A 23,184-nucleotide genomic window follows, 5' to 3' on the forward strand; every position below is an offset into this window, starting at 1 on the left:
ACGAATGCTTGTTTTGTTAATCCTCACTTAAAATATGTGTTTTTGTAAATATCGGAAATGATGGGGTCACCAACTTTTTGGGTACTGATTAATGCGAAGGGCTACCAGTTTGATACACACTTAAATAATTTGCCAGAAATGGCCAATTTGCTCAATTTACCTTTAATATATATATATATATATATATATATATATATATATATATATATATATATATATATATATATATATATATATATATATATATATATATATATATATATATATATATATATATAGGAACGGCGTGGCGCAGTGGGGAGAGTGGCCGTGCGCAACCCGAGGGTCACTGGTTCAAATCCCACCTAGAACCAACCTCGTCACGTCCGTTGTGTCCTGAGCAAGACACTTCACCCTTGCTCCTGATGGGTGCTGGTTGGCGCCTTGCATGGCAGCTCCCTCCATCAGTGTGTGAATGGGTAAATGTGGAAGTAGTGTCAAAGCGCTTTGAGTACCTTGAAGGTAGAAAAGCGCTATACAAGTACAACCCATTTATATGTATATATATATATATATATATATATATACATATATATATATATATATAAAAAGGGTAGTTCTGTCTGTCATTCCGTCATACTTTTTTTTTCCTTTTACGGAAGGTTTTTTGTAGAGAATAAATGATGAAAAAAACACTTAATTGAACGGTTTAAAAGAGGAGAAAACAGGAAAAAAAGAGAAAATTAAATTTTGAAACATAGTTTATCTTCAATTTCGACTCTTTAAAATTCTAAATTCAACCGAAAAAAAAAAGACAAAAACTAGCCAATTCGAATCTTTTTAAAAAAAAATTAAAAATAATTTATGGAACATCATTAGTAATTTTTCCTGATTAACATTAACTTTTTAATTTTGATGACATGTTTTAAATAGGTTAAAATCCAATCTGCACTTTGTTAGAATATATAACAAATTGGACCAAGCTATATTTCTAACAAAGACAAATCATTATTTCTTCTAGATTTTCCAGAACAAACATTTTTTTTTAATTCAAAAGACTTTAAAATAAGATTTAAATTTGATTTTACAGATTTTCTAGATTTGCCAGAATAATTTTTTGAATTTTAATCATAAGTTTGAAGAAATATTTCAGAAATATTCTTTGTCGAAAAAAAAGAAGCTAAAATGAAGAATTAAATTAAAATGTTTTTAATATTCTTTACAATAAAAACAAATAAATTTACTTGAACATTGATTTAAATTGTCAGGAAAGAAGAGGAAGGAATTTAAAAGGTAAAAAGGTATATGTGTTTAAAAGCAAAGTAAAAAAATAAATTAATTTAATTAAACAAGTGAAGACCAAATCTTTAAAATATTTTCTTGGATTTTCAAATTTTATTTGAGTTTTGTCTCTCTTAGAATTAAAAATGTCCAGCAAAGCGAGACCAGCTTGCTCGTAAATAAATACAATTTAAAAAATAGAGGCAGCTCACTGGTAAGTGCTGCTATTTGAGCTATTTTTAGAACAGGCCAGCGGGCGACTCATCTGGTCCTTACGGGCGACCTGGTGCCCGCGGGCACCGCGTTGGTGACCCTCAGCGTGTTCGATGAAGTCTAAAATAAAACATAAAAATACAAAACTAAAAAAATTCAAAATTGGCTTAACTAAAGTAAGCTAAATGTATTAACGTATTATTTTCTTAACAACGTCCTTGTGTATTTGTTATATTATCACACCAATTATGTGAAGTTTTCTCAGAGAAGGAGTTGTTTTCCAAGGCAGTGGTTCTCAAATGGGGGTTCTTGAAGGTATGCCAAGGGGTACGTGAGATTTTTTTTCGAAATATTCTAAAAATAGCAACAATTCAAAAATCCCTTATAAATATATTTATTGAATAATACTTCAACAAAATATGAATGTAAGTTCACAAACTGTGAAAAGAAATGCAACAATGCAATATTCAGTGTTGACAGCCAGATTTTTTTGTGGACATGTTCCATAAATATTGATACGAGGCAGCATAGCTCGGTTGGTAGAGTGGCCATGCCAGCAACTCAAGGGTTGTAGGTTCGATTCCCGCTTCCGCCATCCTAGTCACTGCCGTTGTGTCCTTGGGCAAGACACTTTACCCACCTGCTCCCAGTGCCACCCACACTGGTTTAAATGTAACTTAGATATTGGGTTTCACTATGTAAAGCGCTTTGAGTTGCTCGAGAAAAGCGCTATATAAATATAATTCACTTCACTTCACTTGATGTTAAAGATTTCTTTTTTTGTGAAGAAATGTTTAGAATGAAGTTGATGAATCCAGATGGATCTCTATTACAATCCCCAAAGAGGGCACTTTAAGTTGATTACTTCTATGTGTAGAAATCTGCATTTATAATTGAACCACTTGTTTATTTTTCAAGCTTTTATTTATTTTTATTAATTTTTTTACAAATAGCTCAAGAAAGACCACTACAAATGAGCAATATTTTGCACTGTTATACAATTTGAATAATCAGAAACTGATGACATAGTGCTGTATTTTACTTCTTTATCTCTTTTTTCAAACAAAAATACTTTGCTCTGATTAAGGGGTACTTGAATTAAAAAAAAATGTTCACAAGGGGTACATCGCTGAAAAAAGAATATGTTCCCCTAGTGTCCAAATAACTCTAAGTTAAGTCTTTGTTACTTAGAATATGTTCCCCATCCTAAAATGTTACCAAAAAACATAACTTTGTATTGAATTTGAAAAAATATATATATATTTTATTTTTCACTAAAGAAGGGTTCGGTGAATGCGCATATAAAACTGTTTGGGTTCGGTACCTCAAACAAGGTTAAAAACAATTGTTTTAGCTGTTTGCAATTTTATCAAATCATCGCGCTTTAATATTTTAGTTTAAAAACAAGCCTTTGATTACGGCGCCATCTTGTGGCGTAGCATTGTGGCGTTTACTTCCGCCCTGACTGACGCAACATCCGGTTGTGCAGCAGCCATTTTGTCTGTTCGGGCATTTCTACTCCGACGTTTGGGAAACTGCCGTTCCACCTTGATAGTCACTCCCGAAAATAGTTACAATGTCGCAGTTTAAAGTTTTATAGCAGCAAAACGTCGGTTAAAATTGTATTTCAATCATTCCGCGTCCGGAGAGGCCAAAAGTTATCCCCGTCCTCTCGGAAAGATGTCGTGCGAGGAGAGCTACTTGGCCATCCTTCGCTATCTGACGGATGAAGGAGAGCCGTACGCCCCCGGCACTCCGGGCAACACCAAGAGGAAGATCCGCAAGGCGGCGGCCTGCTACGTGGTGCGGGACGGCGTCTTGTTCTACCAGCGCCGCCGGAAGGGCCAGGACGCCTTCAGCGAGCTGGAGGTGGTGCTGCAGGACCCCCGCAGGAAGGAAGTCATCAGCCGGGCACACGTCCTGGAAGGCGGGGAGCACCTCAACCAGCAGCTCACCTGGGAGACCATCTCGCAGAAGTACTGGTGGAGAGGTAAGGGGCGCTGCTGCAGCTTCAGAAAAATCAAGGGAAAATAATAATAATAATAATAAAAGGCCAGCTAGTGTTAGGAGAAAGGAATGTTAGCATGTTAGCATCAAGACAACGTCACAGCGACTACATACTTAAATGTCGCCATCGTGTGGCGAGGTGAAGTACTGCGCCTGTGTCTAAATTTCTAAACCAGGGGTTTCCAAACTTTTTCCACTTAGGGCCGCAGACTGAAAAATCAAAGCAAGCGGGGGCCATTTAGACATTTTTTTTTTTTTAAAAACAATACAATATATGTACAAAAAATATACATTCAGGCCTCCACTCATGCTTGATCCCGGGGACCCCAAAGGGTTTTGGTCAAATTAAATATTAAAATGTGTCATTATTCAGTGGCCTAGTGGTTAGAGCAGTGGTTCTTAAAGGCCTACTGCAGGGGTAGGGAACCTATGGCTCGCGAGCCAGATGCGGCTCTTTTGATGACTGCATCTGGCTCTCGGATCAATCTGAGCTGACATTGCTTAACACAGCGTTTCTCAAAATGTGGGGCGGGCCCCACTGGTGGGGAATAGAGACATGACAGGTGGGGCGCGAGAAATGGGAGAAAATTTAACTTAAATTTTTTTTTTTTTTTTTACAACCGCATTTTCTATACAAACTGTAAATCACTGTCAAACGACACAGTTGTGAGACGTATATGCGACATTGCAAGTGATCTTGAGGAACAACTTAGACAAATTAAAAGAAAGTCGTTCTGCTTTACAAGTGGACGAAGCTACTGACGGCAATAATCATCCATCAATCAATGTTTACTTATATAGCCCTAAATCACTAGTGTCTCAAAGGGCTGCACAAACCACAACACAAACCACTACCACATCCTCGGTAGGCCCACATAAAGGCAAGGAAAACTCACACCCAGTGGGACGTCGGTGATAATGAAGACTATGAGAACCTTGAAGAGGAGGAAAGTAATGGATGTCGAGCGGGTCCAGCATGATACTGTGAAAGTTCAATCCATAATGGATCCACACAGTCGCGAGATGCCAGTCCAAAGCGGATCCGACACACCAGCGAGAGTCCCGTTCACGGCGGAGCCAGCAGGAAAACATCCCAAGCGGAGGCGGATCAGCAGCGCAGAGAAGTCCCCAGCCGATACACAGGCAAGCAGTACATGGCCACCGGATCGGACCGGACCCCCTCCACAAGGGAGAGTGGGACATAGGAGAAAAAATAAAAGAAACGGCAGATCAACTGGTCTAAAAAGGGAGTCTATTTAAAGGCTAGAGTATACAAATGAGTTTTAAGGTGAGACTTAAATGCTTCTACTGAGGTGGCATCTCGAACTGTTACCGGGAGGGCATTCCAGAGTACTGGAGCCCGAAATGAAAACGCTCTATAGCCCGCAGACTTTTTTTGGGCTTTGGGAATCACTTATAAGCCGGAGTCCTTTGAACGCAGATTTCTTGCCGGGACATATGGTACAATACAATCGGCAAGATAGGATGGAGCTAGACCGTGTAGTATTTTATACGTAAGTAGTAAAACCTTAAAGTCACATCTTAAGTGCACAGGAAGACAGTGCAGGTGAGCCAGTACAGGTATATATGTATGTATATATGTATATAAAGGTATATACAGTATAGGTATATATGTATGTATATATGTATATAAAGGTATATACAGTATAGGTATATATGTATGTATATATGTATATAAAGGTATATACAGTATAGGTATATATGTATGTATATATGTATATAAAGGTATATACAGTATAGGTATATATGTATGTATATATGTATATAAAGGTATATACAGTATAGGTATATGTGTATGTATATATGTATATAAAGGTATATACAGTATAGGTATATATGTATGTATATATGTATATAAAGGTATATACAGTACAGGCGTAATGTGATCAAACTTTCTTGTTCTTGTCAAAAGTCTAGCAGCCGCATTTTGTACCAACTGTAATCTTTTAATGCTAGACATGGGGAGACCCGAAAATAATACGTTACAGTAGTCGAGGCGAGACGTAACAAGCGCATGGATAATGATCTCAGCGTCTTTAGTGGACAGAATTGAGCAAATTTTAGCGATATTACGGAGATGAAAGAAGGCCGTTTTAGTAACGCTTTTAATGTGTGACTCAAAGGAGAGAGTTGGGTCGAAGATAATACCCAGATTCTTTACCGTGTCGCCTTGTTTAATTGTTTGGTTGTCAAATGTTAGAGTTGTATTATTAAATAGAGGTCGGTGTCTAGCAGGACCGATAATCAGCATTTCCGTTTATAAATAATAATAATAAATAAAGACTGCCTGTTCATCGCACACGTGCTATGTCCACTTTGTGAATGGCGAGTCACTGTGCGAAGATTTGCTGTTTTGCAAATACAAGAAAAATAGAGCCAGTGCTGATGAACTGTTCAAGATAATGGACAGTTTCCTCAAAGAACACAACCGTAAATGGGAAAGCGGTGTGGGCTTTTGCTCTGATGGGTCAAGAAACGGGCTGCAGGCTCTAATAAAGAGGAATGCGCCAAATGCGCATTGGACACATTGTGTCATTCACCCGGAAGCACTCGCGTCAAGGCAGTTAAGCCCCGAACTCAACGAGGTTTTAACAAATGTTGTGAGCGCGGTAAATTTGATCAAAACACGAAAAAGTGGCACATTTAATTAATTTATTATTGAACTTGACGCAAGTGATTTGATTTATTATTAAACTTGATGCAAGTTATTTGATTTATTATTAAACTTGATGCAAGTTATACCACAGCTGCACAGTTATTTAATTTAATATTGAACTTGATATTATTTTATGTTATTGAGTTTGAATGTATACAACTTGATGTTACTTGATGTTCAATAGATTTGAAAATGTTAATCTTGGCATTAGCGTTCTGTTTGGGCGATGGGGGCAGATGGGGCTTGAAAACTCCCCCTTGTCCAAAGTGGGGAATGACAAAAAAAGTTTGAGAACCACTGGCTTATTAACGCGATAAGTAATGAATAATTCCACTTGTAATCACAGTGTTAAAAATAACGTTCAAAATATAAAACATGCTCATGCATTTGAATCCATCCATCCTTTTTCTACTGCACTTGTTCAAGAAGTTGCATTAAGGGTAAGAAGTAATTTATTTATAAATTGGTTAGCGTAGGATTTGCCCTCCTGGGGGTTCTTCAGACCACCAAGCACCGACATGAGAGCCTGTTTCAGGGTTACAATATTGTTTTATTTTTCAATAAGTCCAGCAATTGTCTTTTTCTCTTTCGTTCTTGCTCGCGATCTGGCTGCAGCCCCAACCCCGTCTCTCCTCTTGGCTGCTACTTATAAACAGAGCGACAGGTGATTAGATAACAAGGCCAAGCTGGGCTATTTACGCACCTGTGGCTGATTTCGAGGCCGATCCTGACAACACCCCGATTCGCTGCAGGCCCGCAGGCCACACCCCCCACAGTTAGCTTCAGAATAACAATGTTATTACGAAGAATACGAGACCTATTATACTCTAGAAATGTTGATCTTACTTAAAAATGCTCACGTTTAGTTGTGTTTAGTGTTAAAAAATATTATATGGCTCTTAGAGAAATACATTTTTAAATATTTCGCTTCTTGGCTCTCTCAGCCAAAAAGGTTCCCGACCCCTGGCCTACTGAAATGAGATTTTCTTATTCAAACGAGGATAGCAGGTCCATTCTATGTGTCATACTTGATCATTTTGCGATATTGCCATATTTTTGCTGAAAGGATTTAGTAGAGAAAATCGCTGATAAAGTTCGCCACTTATGGTACTTCCTGAAGAAGCCTCGCCTTTACCGGAAGTCGCAGACGATGACGTCACAAGTGTGGGGGTTCCTCACGTATTCACATTGATGTTAATAGGAGCCTCCAACAAAAACAGTTGTTCGGACCGAGAAAACGACTATTTCCCCATTAATTTAAGCGAGGATGAAAGATTTGCATTTGAGGATATTGATAGCGGCAGACTAGAAAAAAAAAGAAAAAAATTAGTTTAAAAAGTATTCCGATGTTTTTAAACATATTTACTAGGATAATTCTGGGAAATCCCATATCTTTCTATTGTGTTGCTAGTGTTTTAGTGAGTTTAATATTATCTGATAGTCGGAGGGGTTTGTCCACGGGTGTTTTGATGCGCAGTGTCTCACGGGTGTCGACGGCAGCTGTACGGACGACACAAGCTCAGCTGATCTCCGGCAAGTGGCGACTTTTTAACCACAATTTTCTCACCGAAACCTGCTGGTTGACATTTGGTCTGGATTCATGTTCGCTTGACCGCGCTCTGACCCAAAGTAAAGTTTCAGCTCCGGGAATTTTAAACAAGGAATCACCGTGTGTTTGTGTGGCTAAAGACTAAAGCTTCCCAACTCCATCTTTCTGCTGTGACTTCTCCAATATTAATTGAACAAATTGCAAAAGATTCAGCGACACAGATCTCCAAAATACTGTGTAATTATGCCGTTAAAGGGGAACATTATCACAATTTCAAAAGGGTTAAAAACAATAAAAATCAGTTCCCAGTGGCTTGTTGTATTTTTTGAAGTTTTTTTCAAAATTTTACCGGTCTCGGAATATCCCTAAATAAAGCTTTAAAGTGCCTTATTTTCGCTATCTTCGAAACCACTATCCATTTCCCTGTGACGTCACACAGTGCTGCCAATGTAAACAAACAATGGGAATACCACAGCAAGATATAGTGACATTAGCTCGGAATCAAACTCGGATTTCAGCGACTTAAGCGATTCAACAGATTACGCATGTAATGAAACAGATGGTTGGAGTATAAAAGTATTGAAGAAGAAACTGAAGCCATTGAGCGAATAGCTATTGACGCTATTCATAGCCATAGCATGGCCGAATAGCTGCGTTAGTGTGCGGACCAAACGATCAGGACTTTCGCATCTTTTGACACTGGAGCAACTTAAATCCGTCGATTTTTTTTTGTATTAAATGTGGGTGGAAGGAAACGTAATATAGTTGCAAATGCATCTACAGGTTATCCATACTTCTCCGTACCATGTCTGCTTTAGCACCGCCGGTAAATTGCATGTTAGCATCGATTAGCGTAGCATGTTAGCATCGATTAGCTGGCAGTCATTAACAAAACTCCATCCATCCATCCATTTTCTACCGCTTATTCCCTTTCGGGGTCGCGGGGGCCGCTGGCGCCTATCTCAGCTACAATCGGGCGGAAGGCATGGTACACCCTGGACAAGTCGCTACCTCATCGCGGGGCCAACACAGATAGACAGACAACATTCACACTCACATTCACACACTAGGGCCAATTTAGTGTTGCCAATCAACCTATCCCCAGGTGCATGTCTTTGGAAGTGGGAGGAAGCCGGAGTACCCGGAGGGAACCCACGCATTCACGGGGAGAACATGCAAACTCCACACAAAAAGATCCCGAGCCTGGATTTGAACCCAGGACTGCAGGACCTTCGTATTGTGAGGCAGACGCACTAACCCCTCTTCCACCGTGAAGCCCATCAACAAAACTCACCTTTGTGATTTCGTTGACTATCGTTGCAAATGCATCTGCAGGTTATCCATACATCTCTGTGCCATGTCTGCCTTAGCATCGCCGGTCAAATGTGGAGACACTCTGGCACATTCAATGGGGGTCTGGCGGCAGACACTTTGGCATGTTGGGGCCAGTGGTGCAACTTGAATCCCTCCCTGTTAGTGTTGTTACACCCTCCGACAACACACCGTCGAGGCACGATGTCTTCAAGGTTCCAAAAAATAGTCAAAAAAACGGAAAATAACAGAGCTGAGACTCGGTGTTTGTAATGTGTTGAAAATGAAAATGGTGGGTGTGTTACCTCGGCGACGTCACATTCTGACGTCATCGGCTCCAGAGCGATAAACAGAAAGGCGTTTAATTCGCCAAAATTCACCCATTTAGAGTTCGGAAATCGGTTAAAAAAATAGATGGTCTTTTTTCTGCACCATCAAGGTATATATTGACGCTTACATAGGTCTGCTGATAATGTTCCCCTTTAAAGCAGACAACTTTTTCCTGTGTGTGTGCGTAGAGCTCAGACTTCCTAAAAACCCGTGACGTCCTGCGTACACGTCATCATTACACAACGTTTCCAAGACGAAACTCCCGGGAAATTTAAAATTGTAATTTAGTCAACTAAAAAAGCCGTATGGGCATGTGTTGCAATGTTAATATTTCATCATTGATATATAAACTATCAGACTCCGTGGTGGGCAGTAGTGGGTTTCGGTAGTCCTTTAAGCTGGGTTCGATCGAACCCTAGGGGTTCGGTGAGTTGGCCTCAGGGGGTTCGGCGGAGGTCAAAACACACCCGACTCATCGTGTAAATACAAACTTCTCCCTATCAGCTGACTGATTTGCAGGTGTGTTTTTTGTTGTGAGTTTATGCACTGTGTTGGTTTTGTTGTTTGAACAAGGTGATGTTCATGAACGCTTCATTTTGTGCACCAGTAAAAAAAAACATGGTAATACTTTAGTATGGGGAAACATATTCACCATTAATTAGTTGCTTATTCACATGCAATTAGTAACATATTGGCTCTTAACTAGTCATTATTAAGTACTTATTAATGCCTTATTCGGCATCTCCACAGTAGTTTGCTAGTTGTCTTCACACCATCGTATAATCTTTGTTCTTGCTGGTTGGTTCCAAAGATTTTGTTGTTGTTGTTTTTTTCTGAAAAAGCACATTTTTTTAGACTCGATGTATTTGTCTTTTTTGCGTCTGTTTTTTAAAAGTAGATATTGCGTGTGTTTGAGTCATTTCAAAAGGAAAACTGCCAGCCAAGAAGTCACCTGACTTTGGTCCATATTTTTGTTGAGACGCGGGGGAATGGCGAGAGGTGCATTGTGGGAATCTTGTGGCGGGACCGGGGCGGTCTTGTACCATGGCGTGCAGTAGCTCTTTTTCTTCAAAATGCACCATTCGCCCCTGACCCCCTGACCCTGACCAAATAACTCTAAATTAAGTCTTTATTACTTAGAATATGTTCCCCTAGTGTCCAAATAACTCAAAATTACGTTTTTTCCTTAGAATATGTTCCCCATACTAAAGTGTTACCAAAAACATACTACTTTGTCTTGAATTTGGAAAAAAAAAAAAAAAAATTTTCACCAAAGAAGGGTTCAGTGAATGCGTATATGAAACTGGTGGGGTTCGGTACCGTCAACAAGGTTAAGAACCACTGGGTTAGAGTGTCCGCCCTGAGATGGGTAGGTCGTGAGTTCAAATCCCGGCCGAGTCATACCCAAGACTATAAAAATGGGGCCCATCACCTCCCTGCTTGGCACTCAGCATCAAGGGTTGGAATTGGGGGTTAAATCACCATAAATGATTCCCGGGCGCGGCACCGTTGCTGCCCACTGCTCTCCTCAACTCCCAGGGGGTGATCAAGGGTGAGGAGTCAAATGCAGAGAATAATTTCGCCACATCTTTTATGTGTGTGACAATCATTGGTACTTTAACTTAACTTTTAACTATTATTATTCAAGTTTTAAAGGCCTACTGAAATGAGATGTTCTTATTCAAACGGGGATAGCAGGTCCATTCTATGTGTCATACTTGATCATTTTGCGATATTGCCATATTTTTGCTGAAAGGATTTAGTAGAGAACATCCACGATAAAGTTCACAACTTTTGGTCGCTAATAAAAAAGCCTAGCCTGTACCGGAAGTAGCAGACGATGACGTCACAGGTTGTGGAGCTCCTCACATCTGAACATTGTTTACAATCATGGCCACCAGCAGCGAGGGCGATTTGGACCGAGAAAGCGATGATTTCCCCGTTAATTTGAGCGAGGATGAAAGATTTGTGGATGAGGATAGTGAGAGTAAAGGACTAGAGAAAAAAAAGACGAGGGCAGTGAGAGCGATTCAGATGTTATTAGACACATTTACTAGGATAATTCTGGAAAATCCCTCATCTGCTTATTGTGTTACTAGTGTTTTAGTGAGATTATATGGTACCTGAAAGTCGAAGGGGTGTGGCCACGGGTGTGGTGACCGCCAGTGTCTCCGGTGGGAGGAGGTAAGAGAGTCCGCAGCTGCAGGAGGACGCAAGCTCCGCTCATAACTACGGTAAGAGCCGACTCATTACCACAGTTTTCTCAGCGAAACCTGCCAGTTGACATGTGGTTGGGAACCATGTTTGCTTGACTGCGCTGTTCCATAGTAAAGCTTCACCATCGGGAATTTTAAACAGGGAAACACTGGCTGTGTTTGTGTTGCTAAAGGCAGTCGCAATACACCGCTTCCCACCTCCATCTTTCTACTTTGACTTCTCCATTATTAATTGAACAAATTGAAAAATATTCAGCATCACAGATGTCCAGAATACTCTGTAATTATGTGAATAAAGCAGACTACTTATAGCTTGGATCGGGCTGGAAAAAAAATGTCCGCTACAACCGGTGACGTCAAACGCACGCGTCATCATACCGCAACGTTTTCAACAGGACACTTCGCGGGAAATTTAAAATTGCAATTTACACCTTTTTACCTGCACGCTTGCCCCCACTGTTTCCCACATCTACAAAGCAATTTGCTACTGGCTGCCACCTACTGATATGGAAGAGTATTACACGGTTACTCCGCCGAGCACTAGACAGCACCGACAATCAACAAAAACACATCATTTGCAGACTAATTACTGGTTTGAAATTTTTTTTTTTAACCCAAATAGGTGAAATTAGATAATCTCCCACGGCACACTAGACTGTATCTTGTGTGTCGCGGCACAGTGGTTGAAAAACACTGGTCTAGACAGTCACCTGAAAGCCGTAAGCGCCTCTCAGTCACATGATTCCAACGCAACATTAGTCATGGAGTTGAGTTATTGCTGTAAAATATGTTATCTTCACAGCTGTCATTCTTGTGCTTTAGTGTTACAAATACCGTATTTCCTTGAATTGCCGCCGGGGCGCTAATTCATTTAAAACCTCTTCTCACTCCGGCGTTTACCAAAGGCATACGGTAAAGGCTAGCGTACGCTGATTATTATAAAACCTTTTCTCACTCCGGCACTTACCAAAGGCATGCGGTAAATTTAGGCCTGCGCTTATACATTTGAGTGTGATGTAAGGATGCCATCATGAAAAGCACATTTAATTAAAAAAAACGTTATTATGGTCTTACCTTTACTTATAAATGAAGTCCATGCGCAGCTCCTTCTGATCAAAAGCATCGATGACTTGTTTACAGAGGTGGGTAGTAACGCGCTACATTTACTCCGTTACATTTACTTGAGTAACTTTTGGGATAAATTGTACTTCTACGAGTAGTTTTTATGCAACATACTTTTACTTGAGTATATTTATAGAGAAGAAACGCTACTTTTACTCCGTTCCATTTATCTACATTCAGGTCGCTACTCGCTACTTTTTTTTATCGATCTATTAATGTTTGTTTTGGTTAATGACAGAGCTTCAAAGTAGGATTACGCATGCCTGCATTTCACCAATCACATGCAGTCACTGGTGACGTTGGACCAATCAAACAGAGCCAGGCGGTCACATGACCCGACTTGAACAAGTTGAAAAACTTATTGGGGTGTTACCATTTAGTGGTCAATTGTACGGAATATGTACTGTACTGTGCAATCTACTAATAAAAGTTTCAATCAATCAATCAAAAGTGTAAAGGAAAAAATACACTTTTTATTTCAACCATACTTCCCGTCAAAAGCCTAAAGACTGATCGCACAGTTCCTGTCTTCACAATAAAAGTGCTGCTCCATTGCGCCTGCGCTATCAAAATAAGAGTCTTCGAAAGCCAGCACAAACAAGCTAGCAAGCTACGGAGTTTGCCGCCAATGTATTTCTTGTAAAGTGTATAAAAACGAATATGGAAGCTGGACAGATAAGATGCCAAAAACCAACGACTTTCATGTGGTATTAGACAGAAAAGAGGAACTTTTTTTTTCCTCCATTTGAAAACGTGGACGTCTGATTCCAATCAATGCAAGTCATCAGAATCAGGTTATAACAACTTATATTCTTGTCTTCATGAAAGATAGGAATCTATATGTTAAACATGCATGTATATTCATTAAAACACCTTTAACATTTCAACAAAAACAGCAAAATAAATAAATATAAATTATATACTGTATATATAAATGTATGTGTATGTATATATATATATATATATAAATGATATGTGTGTGTATGTATATGTGTGTGTATAAATGATATGTGTGTGTATATGTATATATGAGGTAGATCACCTCGACTTGGTCATTTATTAAGTAATTGATAAACGTTGAAAAACTTATTGGGGTGTTACCATTTAGTGGTCAATTGTACGGAATATGTACTGTACTGTGCAATCTACTAATACAAGTTTTAATCAATCAATCAATTAAATGAATGCCTACTGAGGCTATGGTGCTGTTAAGTTATTGTGGCTCAATGTGCATTTTTTTAATTTGATTTTAATGTACTATTATGTAATATATATTATTGTTTTAGTTGCTTAAGAGATATTCCTGGCTCTGAATTTGCTCATTGCTATTTTTATGTTTTTCTGCATTATTTGTTGCCGTAATCAGGTTACTCATCAGTTACTCAGTACTTGAGTAGTTTTTTCACAACATACTTTTTACTTTTATTCAAGTAAATATTTGGGTGACTACTCCTTACTTGAGTAATAAATCTCTAAAGTAACAGTACTCTTACTTGAGTACAATTTCTAGCTACTCTACCCACCTCTGCCTGTTTATAGAAGTCTTCATTATCTTTCTTCAGCTTTAAATGTCTGTCTGTCTCGATGGAGAGCTTCCTTTATTACCTCCCGCTTCCATTGAAAGTCCAGTTTAGAAAACAGTTTTATTTTAGATATGTAGTCCTCCATGTTAAAAGTGCAAGCGAGAGGAAAAAATAAACGATCGCTGCTCACTCTTGCTGCTTGTTGTCACTTCTTCTGCAACCGAGTAGTCGCAAGAAAAATCACTAGCGCCCTCTACCACCAGGAGGCGGGAGTCATTTAATGACTCATATTTGACACACGCAGCTACGGTATACTAATAAAACATAGCTACTTACGGTTATTTTTAGCATATTCAATTGCTTGGACCTTAAATCCTACTGAATAGCCCTTAATCTTCTTCCTTTTATGCGATTTAAAATGATTGAAATCAGCTTCCTCCATTTTGAAAATGATGACAGGTGAAGTGTCACTCGTGAGGTGACGAGTTGGACCCGGCAAAAATTTTAGGCATGTGTTAATTATTTTGCGAAACGAGTTTGACCTGGTGGAAATTCTAGACATGCACTAATAGAAATTTTGCGAAACGAGTTTGACCCGGCGTTAATCCTGAGCCGGCGGTAATGCTAATAAGCATGCGCTAATTATTTTGCAAAACGAGTTTGACCCGGCAGTAATTCAAGGCAGGCACATATTATATACCCGGCGGCCTTTCAAGGAAATACGGTAAGCTGTGAATGTTTGTCCCGTACAGAGGAGAAACATTCATTGCTGGCTTTCAGCATGGTGGAAGAACATGAATATTAAAACGAAATATGTCTTTTATTGCATAGCGACACATTGTTGTTGATCCAGCAGTGTGGTTCTTGCATGAAATGCCTGACTTCTACCCGCCATGTGGCCTCTGACATCCTAAGGTATCCAGAAGCAGTTGAAGGACCACATACGAGAGTGTGAGCACTGCGCACGTCGGCGGGCCACAGATGAAGGGTCAGGGCGAGGGATGTCCATCTTCGGCCGTCTGACCAAACGCAAGGTGGCCGACGACGAGGATCTCGAGGAGGAGGAAGAGCTTGACGATGGCCTGTTTTTCATGGACAGATCCAAGGTGTCGGAAAATGAGGAACTGGTTTATGTAAGTCACTCATACTTTCCAACTACGGTGGTTTATAGTAGTCAGTTATTTTGATTCATGTGAGCCAACTATGTTTCTTTATGCAAATCAATTATGCTGATGTATGCAAATTAACTGTGCTGATTGATTTAAGTCAATTGTTTTTGTAAGTTAATTATGATAGCTTTTGAAAGTCAATTGTTTTTGTAAGTTAATTATGATAGCTTATGAAATTCAATTGTTTTTGTAAATATGAGAGATTATGAAAGTGAATTGTTTTTGTAAGTTAATTATGATAGCTTTTGAAAGTCCATTGTTTTTTGTAAGTTAATTATGATAACTTAAAAGTAAATTGTTTTTGTAAGTTAATTATTGTATCATACAAAAGTCAATTGTTTTCGTAAGTTTATTATGATAACTTACGAAAGTCAATTGTTTTTGTAAGTTAGTTATGATAGCTTATGAAAGTCAATCGTTTTTGTACGTTAATTATGATAGCTTTTGAAAGTCCATTGTTTTTTGTAAGTTAATTATGATAACTTAAAAGTAAATTGTTTTTGTAAGTTAATTATTGTATCATACAAAAGTCAATTGTTTTCGTAAGTTTATTATGATAACTTACGAAAGTCAATTGTTTTTGTAAGTTAATTATGATAGCTTATGAAAGTCAATCGTTTTTCTAAGTTAATTATGACAGCTTAGAAAGTCAATTGTTTTTGTAAGTTAATTATGATAGCTTTTGAAAGTCAATCGTTTTTGTACGTTAATTATGATAGCTTACGAAAGTCCATTGTTTTTGTAAGTTAATTATGATAGCTTATGAAAGTCAATTGTTTTTGTAAGTTAATTATGATAGCTTACGAAAGTCCATTGTTTTTGTAAGTTAATTATGATAGCTTATGAAAGTCAATTGTTTTTGTAAGTTAATTATGATAGCTTTTGAAAGTCCATTGTTTTTTGTAAGTTAATTATGATGGCTTACGAAAGTCAATTGTTTTTGTAAGTTAATTATGATAACTTAAAAAGTAAAAATGTTTTTGTAAGTTAATTATTGTATCAATTTTTTTTGTAAGTTAATTATCACAACTTAAAAAGTAAATTGTTTTTGTAAGTTAATTATTGTATCATACAAAAGTCAATTATTTTTGTAAGTTAATTACGATAACTTAAGAAAGTCAATTGTTTTTGTAAGTTAGTTATGATAGCTTTTGAAAGTCCATTGTTTTTTGTAAGTTAATTATGATGGCTTACGAAAGTCAATCGTTTTTCTAAGTTAATTATGACAGCTTAGAAAGTCAATTGTTTTTGTAAGTTAATTATGATAGCTTTTGAAAGTCAATCGTTTTTGTACATTAATTATGATAGCTTACGAAAGTCCATTGTTTTTGTAAGTTAATTATGATAGCTTATGAAAGTCAATTGTTTTTGTAAGTTAATTATGATAGCTTACGAAAGTCCATTGTTTTTGTAAGTTAATTATGATAGCTTATGAAAGTCAATTGTTTTTGTAAGTTAATTATGATAGCTTTTGAAAGTCCATTGTTTTTTGTAAGTTAATTATGATGGCTTACGAAAGTCAATTGTTTTTGTAAGTTAATTATGATAACTTAAAAAGTAAAAATGTTTTTGTAAGTTAATTATTGTATCAATTGTTTTTGTAAGTTAATTATCACAACTTAAAAAGTAAATTGTTTTTGTAAGGTAATTATTGTATCATACAAAAGTCAATTATTTTTGTAAGTTAATTATGATAACTTACGAAAGTCAATTGTTTTTGTAAGTTAGTTATGATAACTTACGAAAGTCAATTGTTTTTGTAAGTTAATTATGATAGCTTATGAAAGTCAATTGTTTTTGTAAGTTAATTATGATAACTTAAAAAGTAAATTGTTTTTGTAAGTTAATTATAGTACCATACAAAAGTCAATTGTTTTTGTAAGTTAATTATGATAACTTAAAAAGTAAATTGTTTTTGTAAGTTAATTATTGTATCATACGAAAGTCAATTGTTTTTGTAAGTTAATTATGATAGCTTATGAAAGTCAATCGTTTTTCTAAGTTAATTATGATGGCTTCCGAAAGTCAATTGTTTTTGTAAGTTAATTATGATAACTTAAAAAGTAAATTGTTTTTGTAAGTTTATTATTGTATCATACGAAAGTCAATTGTTTTTGTAAGTTAATTATGATAGCTTATGAAAGTCAATTGTTTTTGTAAGTTAATTATGATAGCTTTTGAAAGTCAATCGTTTTTGTACATTAATTATGATAGCTTATGAAAGTCCATTGTTTTTGTAAGTTAATTATGATAGCTTATGAAAGTCAATTGTTTTTGTAAGTTAATTATGATAGCTTACGAAAGTCCATTGTTTTTGTAAGTTAATTATGATAGCTTATGAAAGTCAATTGTTTTTGTAAGTTAATTATGATAGCTTTTGAAAGTCCATTGTTTTTTGTAAGTTAATTATGATGGCTTACGAAAGTCAATTGTTTTTGTAAGTTAATTATGATAACTTAAAAAGTAAAAATGTTTTTGTAAGTTAATTATTGTATCAATTGTTTTTGTAAGTTAATTATCACAACTTAAAAAGTAAATTGTTTTTGTAAGGTAATTATTGTATCATACAAAAGTCAATTATTTTTGTAAGTTAATTATGATAACTTACGAAAGTCAATTGTTTTTGTAAGTTAGTTATGATAACTTACGAAAGTCAATTGTTTTTGTAAGTTAATTATGATAGCTTATGAAAGTCAATTGTTTTTGTAAGTTAATTATGATAACTTAAAAAGTAAATTGTTTTTGTAAGTTAATTATAGTACCATACAAAAGTCAATTGTTTTTGTAAGTTAATTATGATAACTTAAAAAGTAAATTGTTTTTGTAAGTTAATTATTGTATCATACGAAAGTCAATTGTTTTTGTAAGTTAATTATGATAGCTTATGAAAGTCAATCGTTTTTCTAAGTTAATTATGATGGCTTCCGAAAGTCAATTGTTTTTGTAAGTTAATTATGATAACTTAAAAAGTAAATTGTTTTTGTAAGTTTATTATTGTATCATACGAAAGTCAATTGTTTTTGTAAGTTAATTATGATAACTTAAAAAGTAAATTGTTTTTGTAAGTTTATTATTGTATCATACGAAAGTCAATTGTTTTTGTAAGTTAATTATGATAACTTACGAAAGTCAATTGTTTTTGTAAGTTAATTATGATAGCTTATGAAAGTCAATCGTTTTTCTTAGTTGATTATGATCGCTTACGAAAGTCAATTGTTTTTCTAAGTTAATTATGATAGCTTATGAAAGTCAATTGTTTTTGTAAGTTAATTGTGTTAGCATTTGGAAGTCAATTGTTTTTGTAAGTTAATTATGATAGCTTTTGAAAGTCCATTGTTTTTGTAAGTTAATTATGATAGTTTATGAAAGTCAACTGTTTTTGTAAGTTAATTATGAAAGTCCATTGTTTTTGTAAGTTTATTATGATAGTTTATGAAAGTCAACCGTTTTTGTAAGTTAATTATGAAAGTCAATTGTTTTTGTAAGTTAATTATGATAGCTTTTGAAAGTCCATTGTTTTTGTAAGTTACTTATGATAGTTTATGAAAGTCAACTGTTTTTGTAAGTTAATTATGAAAGTCCATTGTTTTTGTAAGTTTATTATGATAGTTTATGAAAGTCAACTGTTTTTGTAAGTTAATTATGAAAGTCCATTGTTTTTTTAAGTTTATTATGATAGTTTATGAAAGTCAACCGTTTTTGTAAGTTAATTATGAAAGTCAATTGTTTTTATAAGTTAATTATGATAGCTTTTGAAAGTCCATTGTTTTTGTAAGTTAATTATGATAGCTTACGAAAGTCCATTTTGTCGCTTGATGTACATCAATTATGGGAAAAGGTGTAACCATAAAATAATTCCGCTGGTTTATGTAAGTCTATTATGATAGTTTATAGGGATGTTCCAATCAGCAATTTATACTCTTTGATTCTGATCTTCCATGAGCGAGATCTGCCAATACCGATCCCATGTGTCAACTTAAAATGTTATGAGTCCTAATGCCATAAAACGTGTTCCAGGTGAACAGCACAGGTGAGGTGAACCAGTTCCTGTCCCAACACGGACAAACCATGTTGGACAAGCTCAACCAGCAGCGCCTCAGCAATAAATTCTGTGACATCACGCTGCTGATCGAGGGCGAGGAATACCGGGCGCACAAAGCCGTGATGGCGGCGTGCAGCGAGTACTTCAACGAGCTCTTCTTCGAGAAGGGCGCCGCCACCACGCACGAAGCCGTGGTCGACCTCGCCGGTGAGTATGCGCGTCGTACGCCGCCGCCGCTCACTTTTCACTGGCTGTGGATTTTCTGCCGCTCCAGGTTTCACCAAAGACAGCTTCCTGCCGCTGCTGGACTTCGCCTACACGTCCACGCTCACGTTTAACTTCAGCATCATGGCGGAGATCGCCAACCTGGCACGCCACCTGTTGATGTCGGAGGTGCTGCAGATCTGCGAGTCGGTGCACAAGCAGGTGGAGGCGCGGCAGCTGATGCTGTACCAGCGAAGGGACGTCCACACGGTGGTGCCCGACAATGTGGTGCCCGACAATGTGGCGTCCCATCAGGACGCGGCGGACGTAGGCGGCGCGTACACGGTCACCATTCAGAGTGACGGCAGCGCAGTCGTGACCCACACGGGACTGGCAGGGGCAGGCGAGCCTTTTACCATCATGGCGCCTGGCGGTACCGAGCAGCAGGTGGCCGTCGCTGCTCAGGCAGTGGAGGGCACCACGGTGCTACATGGCGAGGACGGCCAGACGCTGACGCTAATAGCGCACGACGGTCAAGCGGCGCTCATCTCCCACGGCGGCGAGGGCGAGGAGGGGGAAACCATGACGGTGGTCACCCACAGCGGACAAGCGGGTGTCGGCAAATCCTTCTGCCTGGCCATCGAGCAGCCCCAGGGGGCAGAGGCGGAGACCTTTGTCCTAGACGTGGAGGCGGACCCGGCCGAGCCCTCGGAGGTCACCCCGCCCGAGGCGCACATCCCGGCGGTAGCCGAGGGTACGGCCACCGAGACGTCGGCGCCGGACCAGCTCGATCCTCCGCCCCAGAAACGTAAACGTGGGCGGCCGGCCAAAGTGAAGAAGGAGGTGGAGGTGTTGGCGCCCCCGCTGGAGCAGGAGCAGGAGGAGGGGGAGGGGGAGGGGGAGTGGGGGCTCTCCACCGATGAAGACAAGCAGGTGGACATGTCCGACCCCAGCAAACGACGACTGCGTCAACGCTCGATGGCGGAGGGAGGCTACGCGCGGCTGCACATGGGCCTGGAGGGCGAGGAGGAGGGGAAGAGAGTCGCAACCCCCCCACACACCACCACCCCAAAGGTAAAAACACAAATTTGTTTATTTGTCGTAAGTTTTTAATGTACATCGCTCTGGGTAGTAATAATAATAATTAAAGCTGCAAGCAGCGATGGACGGGACCGACTTTTGCTGGTGTTTCCTGCCTTTGCCCATTCAACATATCTTTACCTGCACATTATCTACCTTCCCTGCATCCTGGGGTCACAGTGGTGCTGCTTTCTGTCACCCATACATGCTGGTGCTTCCTGCCATCACCCAGACAACATATCTTTACCCGCACTTTACCTACCTTCTCTGCATTGTGCGGTCAAGCTGGTGCTTCCTGCTTTTAAGCGGCCATCTTGAGACGGCAGCAGCATCAGCGCAGCGGTTCTTTGATGGCTCGTAAAATCAAAACCGGAGCAGTTAGAAAAACTCTTTACGCAACTTTTAATCAGAAGGGTTCGATCTCTTTCCTGTGCGAGTTTGAAGCCGACACAACAAACGCAATCAGAGGAGATAATGTTTGAAAAAATTAGACAGGTTTTTACAAAACTTTTGTTTTGAAGGGGTAATTGCCAACTTCCTGTTGATTTTTGCTGAAGGATTTCAATGAATGAAATGTAGGTCTAAGTGAGACCTACATAGAGTTTTTTTTTTATGTCTCTACGACATTCTTACCGGAAGTTACAAGCAGTTTTGTCTGTTTTCTTCCCAAGAGCAGTTTTTAGTGTTTTATTCCGAGGGGTCGCTAGAGCGCAATTTTGAGTTTTTTTTTTTTTTTTTTATTAGATCGCAATTTTCACTAGTCTTGATGTGTCTGTCCAGTTTGGTGAGTTTAGAAGCATTCTAAAGGGGTCAAATTACAGCTCAAAGAGGCAAAAATGAAATTTTTTAGGAAACTTTTGTTTTTAAGGGGGTTTTGCCAACTTCCTGTTGATTTTTGCTGAAGGAGGTCAGTGTATGAAATTTAGGTCTAAGTCAGACCTACATAGAGGTTTTTGTTTCATGTCTCCATGACATTCCTAACTAAAGTTAAAAGCAGTTTTGTCTGTGTCTTTTCCTAGGAGGCGCTAGAGCGCAATTTTGAGTTTTGGGGTTTGTTTGTTTTTATTAGATGGCAATTTTCGCCATTCCTGATGTGTGTGTAAAATTTGGTGAGTTTTGAATCATGTTAAGGGGGTCAAATTACAGCTCAAATAGGCGGCGGTATAATAATAATAAAACCTTAGAAATACAATAGGGTCCTCTGTCCCAAACGGACATTTGGTCCCTAATAATAATAATCATTAAAGCTGCGAGCAGCGTCGAACGGGTCCTCGCACTCCCGTGCCATTCGGGTTCAAGGGAGTCGGCGGGCATTGCTGACCCATGGGCTTTAACTTTAGCATGTTAACGGGTAGCATGTATCTGGTACCAACTTATGACTGAAGTTTCCGTCTAAAATAATGAGTTAATGTGATCATGCTGGCATGCTAACAGCCAAGACACATATGACTCTTTTGTAAGGCTGTAAAATTGGCTAAAAAAGTTAGCATGTCAACGTTCACATGCTATCATGTGAATGTTAGCATGCTAACAGTTAGCATTTGTCAAGTAGCAAGGTATATAACTCTGAGGTGTAGCGCTGTAAAATTGACCAAAAAAAGCATGCTAACCGTTAGCTATCATGGCAACTTTAGCATGCTAACAGTTAGCATTTGTCAAGTAGCAAAGTGTATGAGTTGGAGGTGCACGGCTGTAAAATTGACCAAAAAAGCATGCTAACGGTTAGCATGTGTTAAGTAGCAAGGTATATGACTCCAAGGTATACGGCTGTAAAATTTACCCAAAAAATAGTTAGCTATCATGTGAACTTTAGCATGCTATCAGTTAGCGTGTGTCAAGTAGCAAGGTATATGACTCTGAGGTGTAGGGCTGTACAATTTACAAAAAAAAAAGCAGGCTAACAGTTAAGATGGTTCAAGGTATATGACTAAGGTGTACGGCTCTAAAATTGACCCCCCAAAAAAGCATGCTAACAGTTAGCATGTGTCAAGTAGCAAGGTATATGACTCTGAGGTGTATGGCTGTAAAATTGATTGGCTGTAAAATTGACTAAAAAAAGCATGCTAACAGTTACGAAGTTATATGACTCAGAGGTATACGGCTGTAAAATTGACTGGCTGTAAAATTGACCAAAAAAGCATGCTAACAGTTAGCATGTGTCAAGTAGCAAGGTATATGACTCCGAGGTGTACAGCTGTAAAATTGACCCCAAAAAAAGCATGCTAACAGTTAGCTATCATGTGAACTTTAGCATGCTATCAGTTAGCATGTGTCAAGTAGCAAGGTATACGACTCTGAGGTGTACAGCTGTAAAATTTACAAAAAAAAGCATGCTAACAATTAGCATGTGTCAAGTAGCAAGGTATGTAACTCTGAGGTGTACAGCTTTAAATTTGACCCAAAAAATAGCTTACGAACAGTTAGCTTGTCTCAATTACAAAGTTAGCTAAAAAGTTAGCATGTTAACGTTAGCATACTAAA

The 23,184-nt window shown here is 38.3% G+C and overlaps 1 protein-coding gene across 1 annotated transcript in view; it reads left to right on the forward strand.

Annotated features, from left to right (window-relative positions):
- The first annotated feature begins 2,921 nt into the window (after nucleotides 1-2,921).
- Nucleotides 2,922-23,184, forward strand: part of zbtb11 (zinc finger and BTB domain containing 11) — a 37,649-nt gene continuing 17,386 nt past the window's right edge. The window contains exons 1-4 of the mRNA XM_061888674.1: nucleotides 2,922-3,463; nucleotides 15,124-15,341; nucleotides 19,395-19,626; nucleotides 19,694-20,697. Of these exons, the coding sequence (XP_061744658.1) occupies nucleotides 3,154-3,463; nucleotides 15,124-15,341; nucleotides 19,395-19,626; nucleotides 19,694-20,697 (1,764 nt within the window). The 5' untranslated portion in view covers nucleotides 2,922-3,153. The remainder of the gene's footprint in view (nucleotides 3,464-15,123; nucleotides 15,342-19,394; nucleotides 19,627-19,693; nucleotides 20,698-23,184) is intronic.

The sequence above is a fragment of the Nerophis ophidion genome, linkage group LG26 (genome assembly GCF_033978795.1).
Source record: "Nerophis ophidion isolate RoL-2023_Sa linkage group LG26, RoL_Noph_v1.0, whole genome shotgun sequence".
NCBI classification, from domain to species: domain Eukaryota; kingdom Metazoa; phylum Chordata; class Actinopteri; order Syngnathiformes; family Syngnathidae; genus Nerophis; species Nerophis ophidion.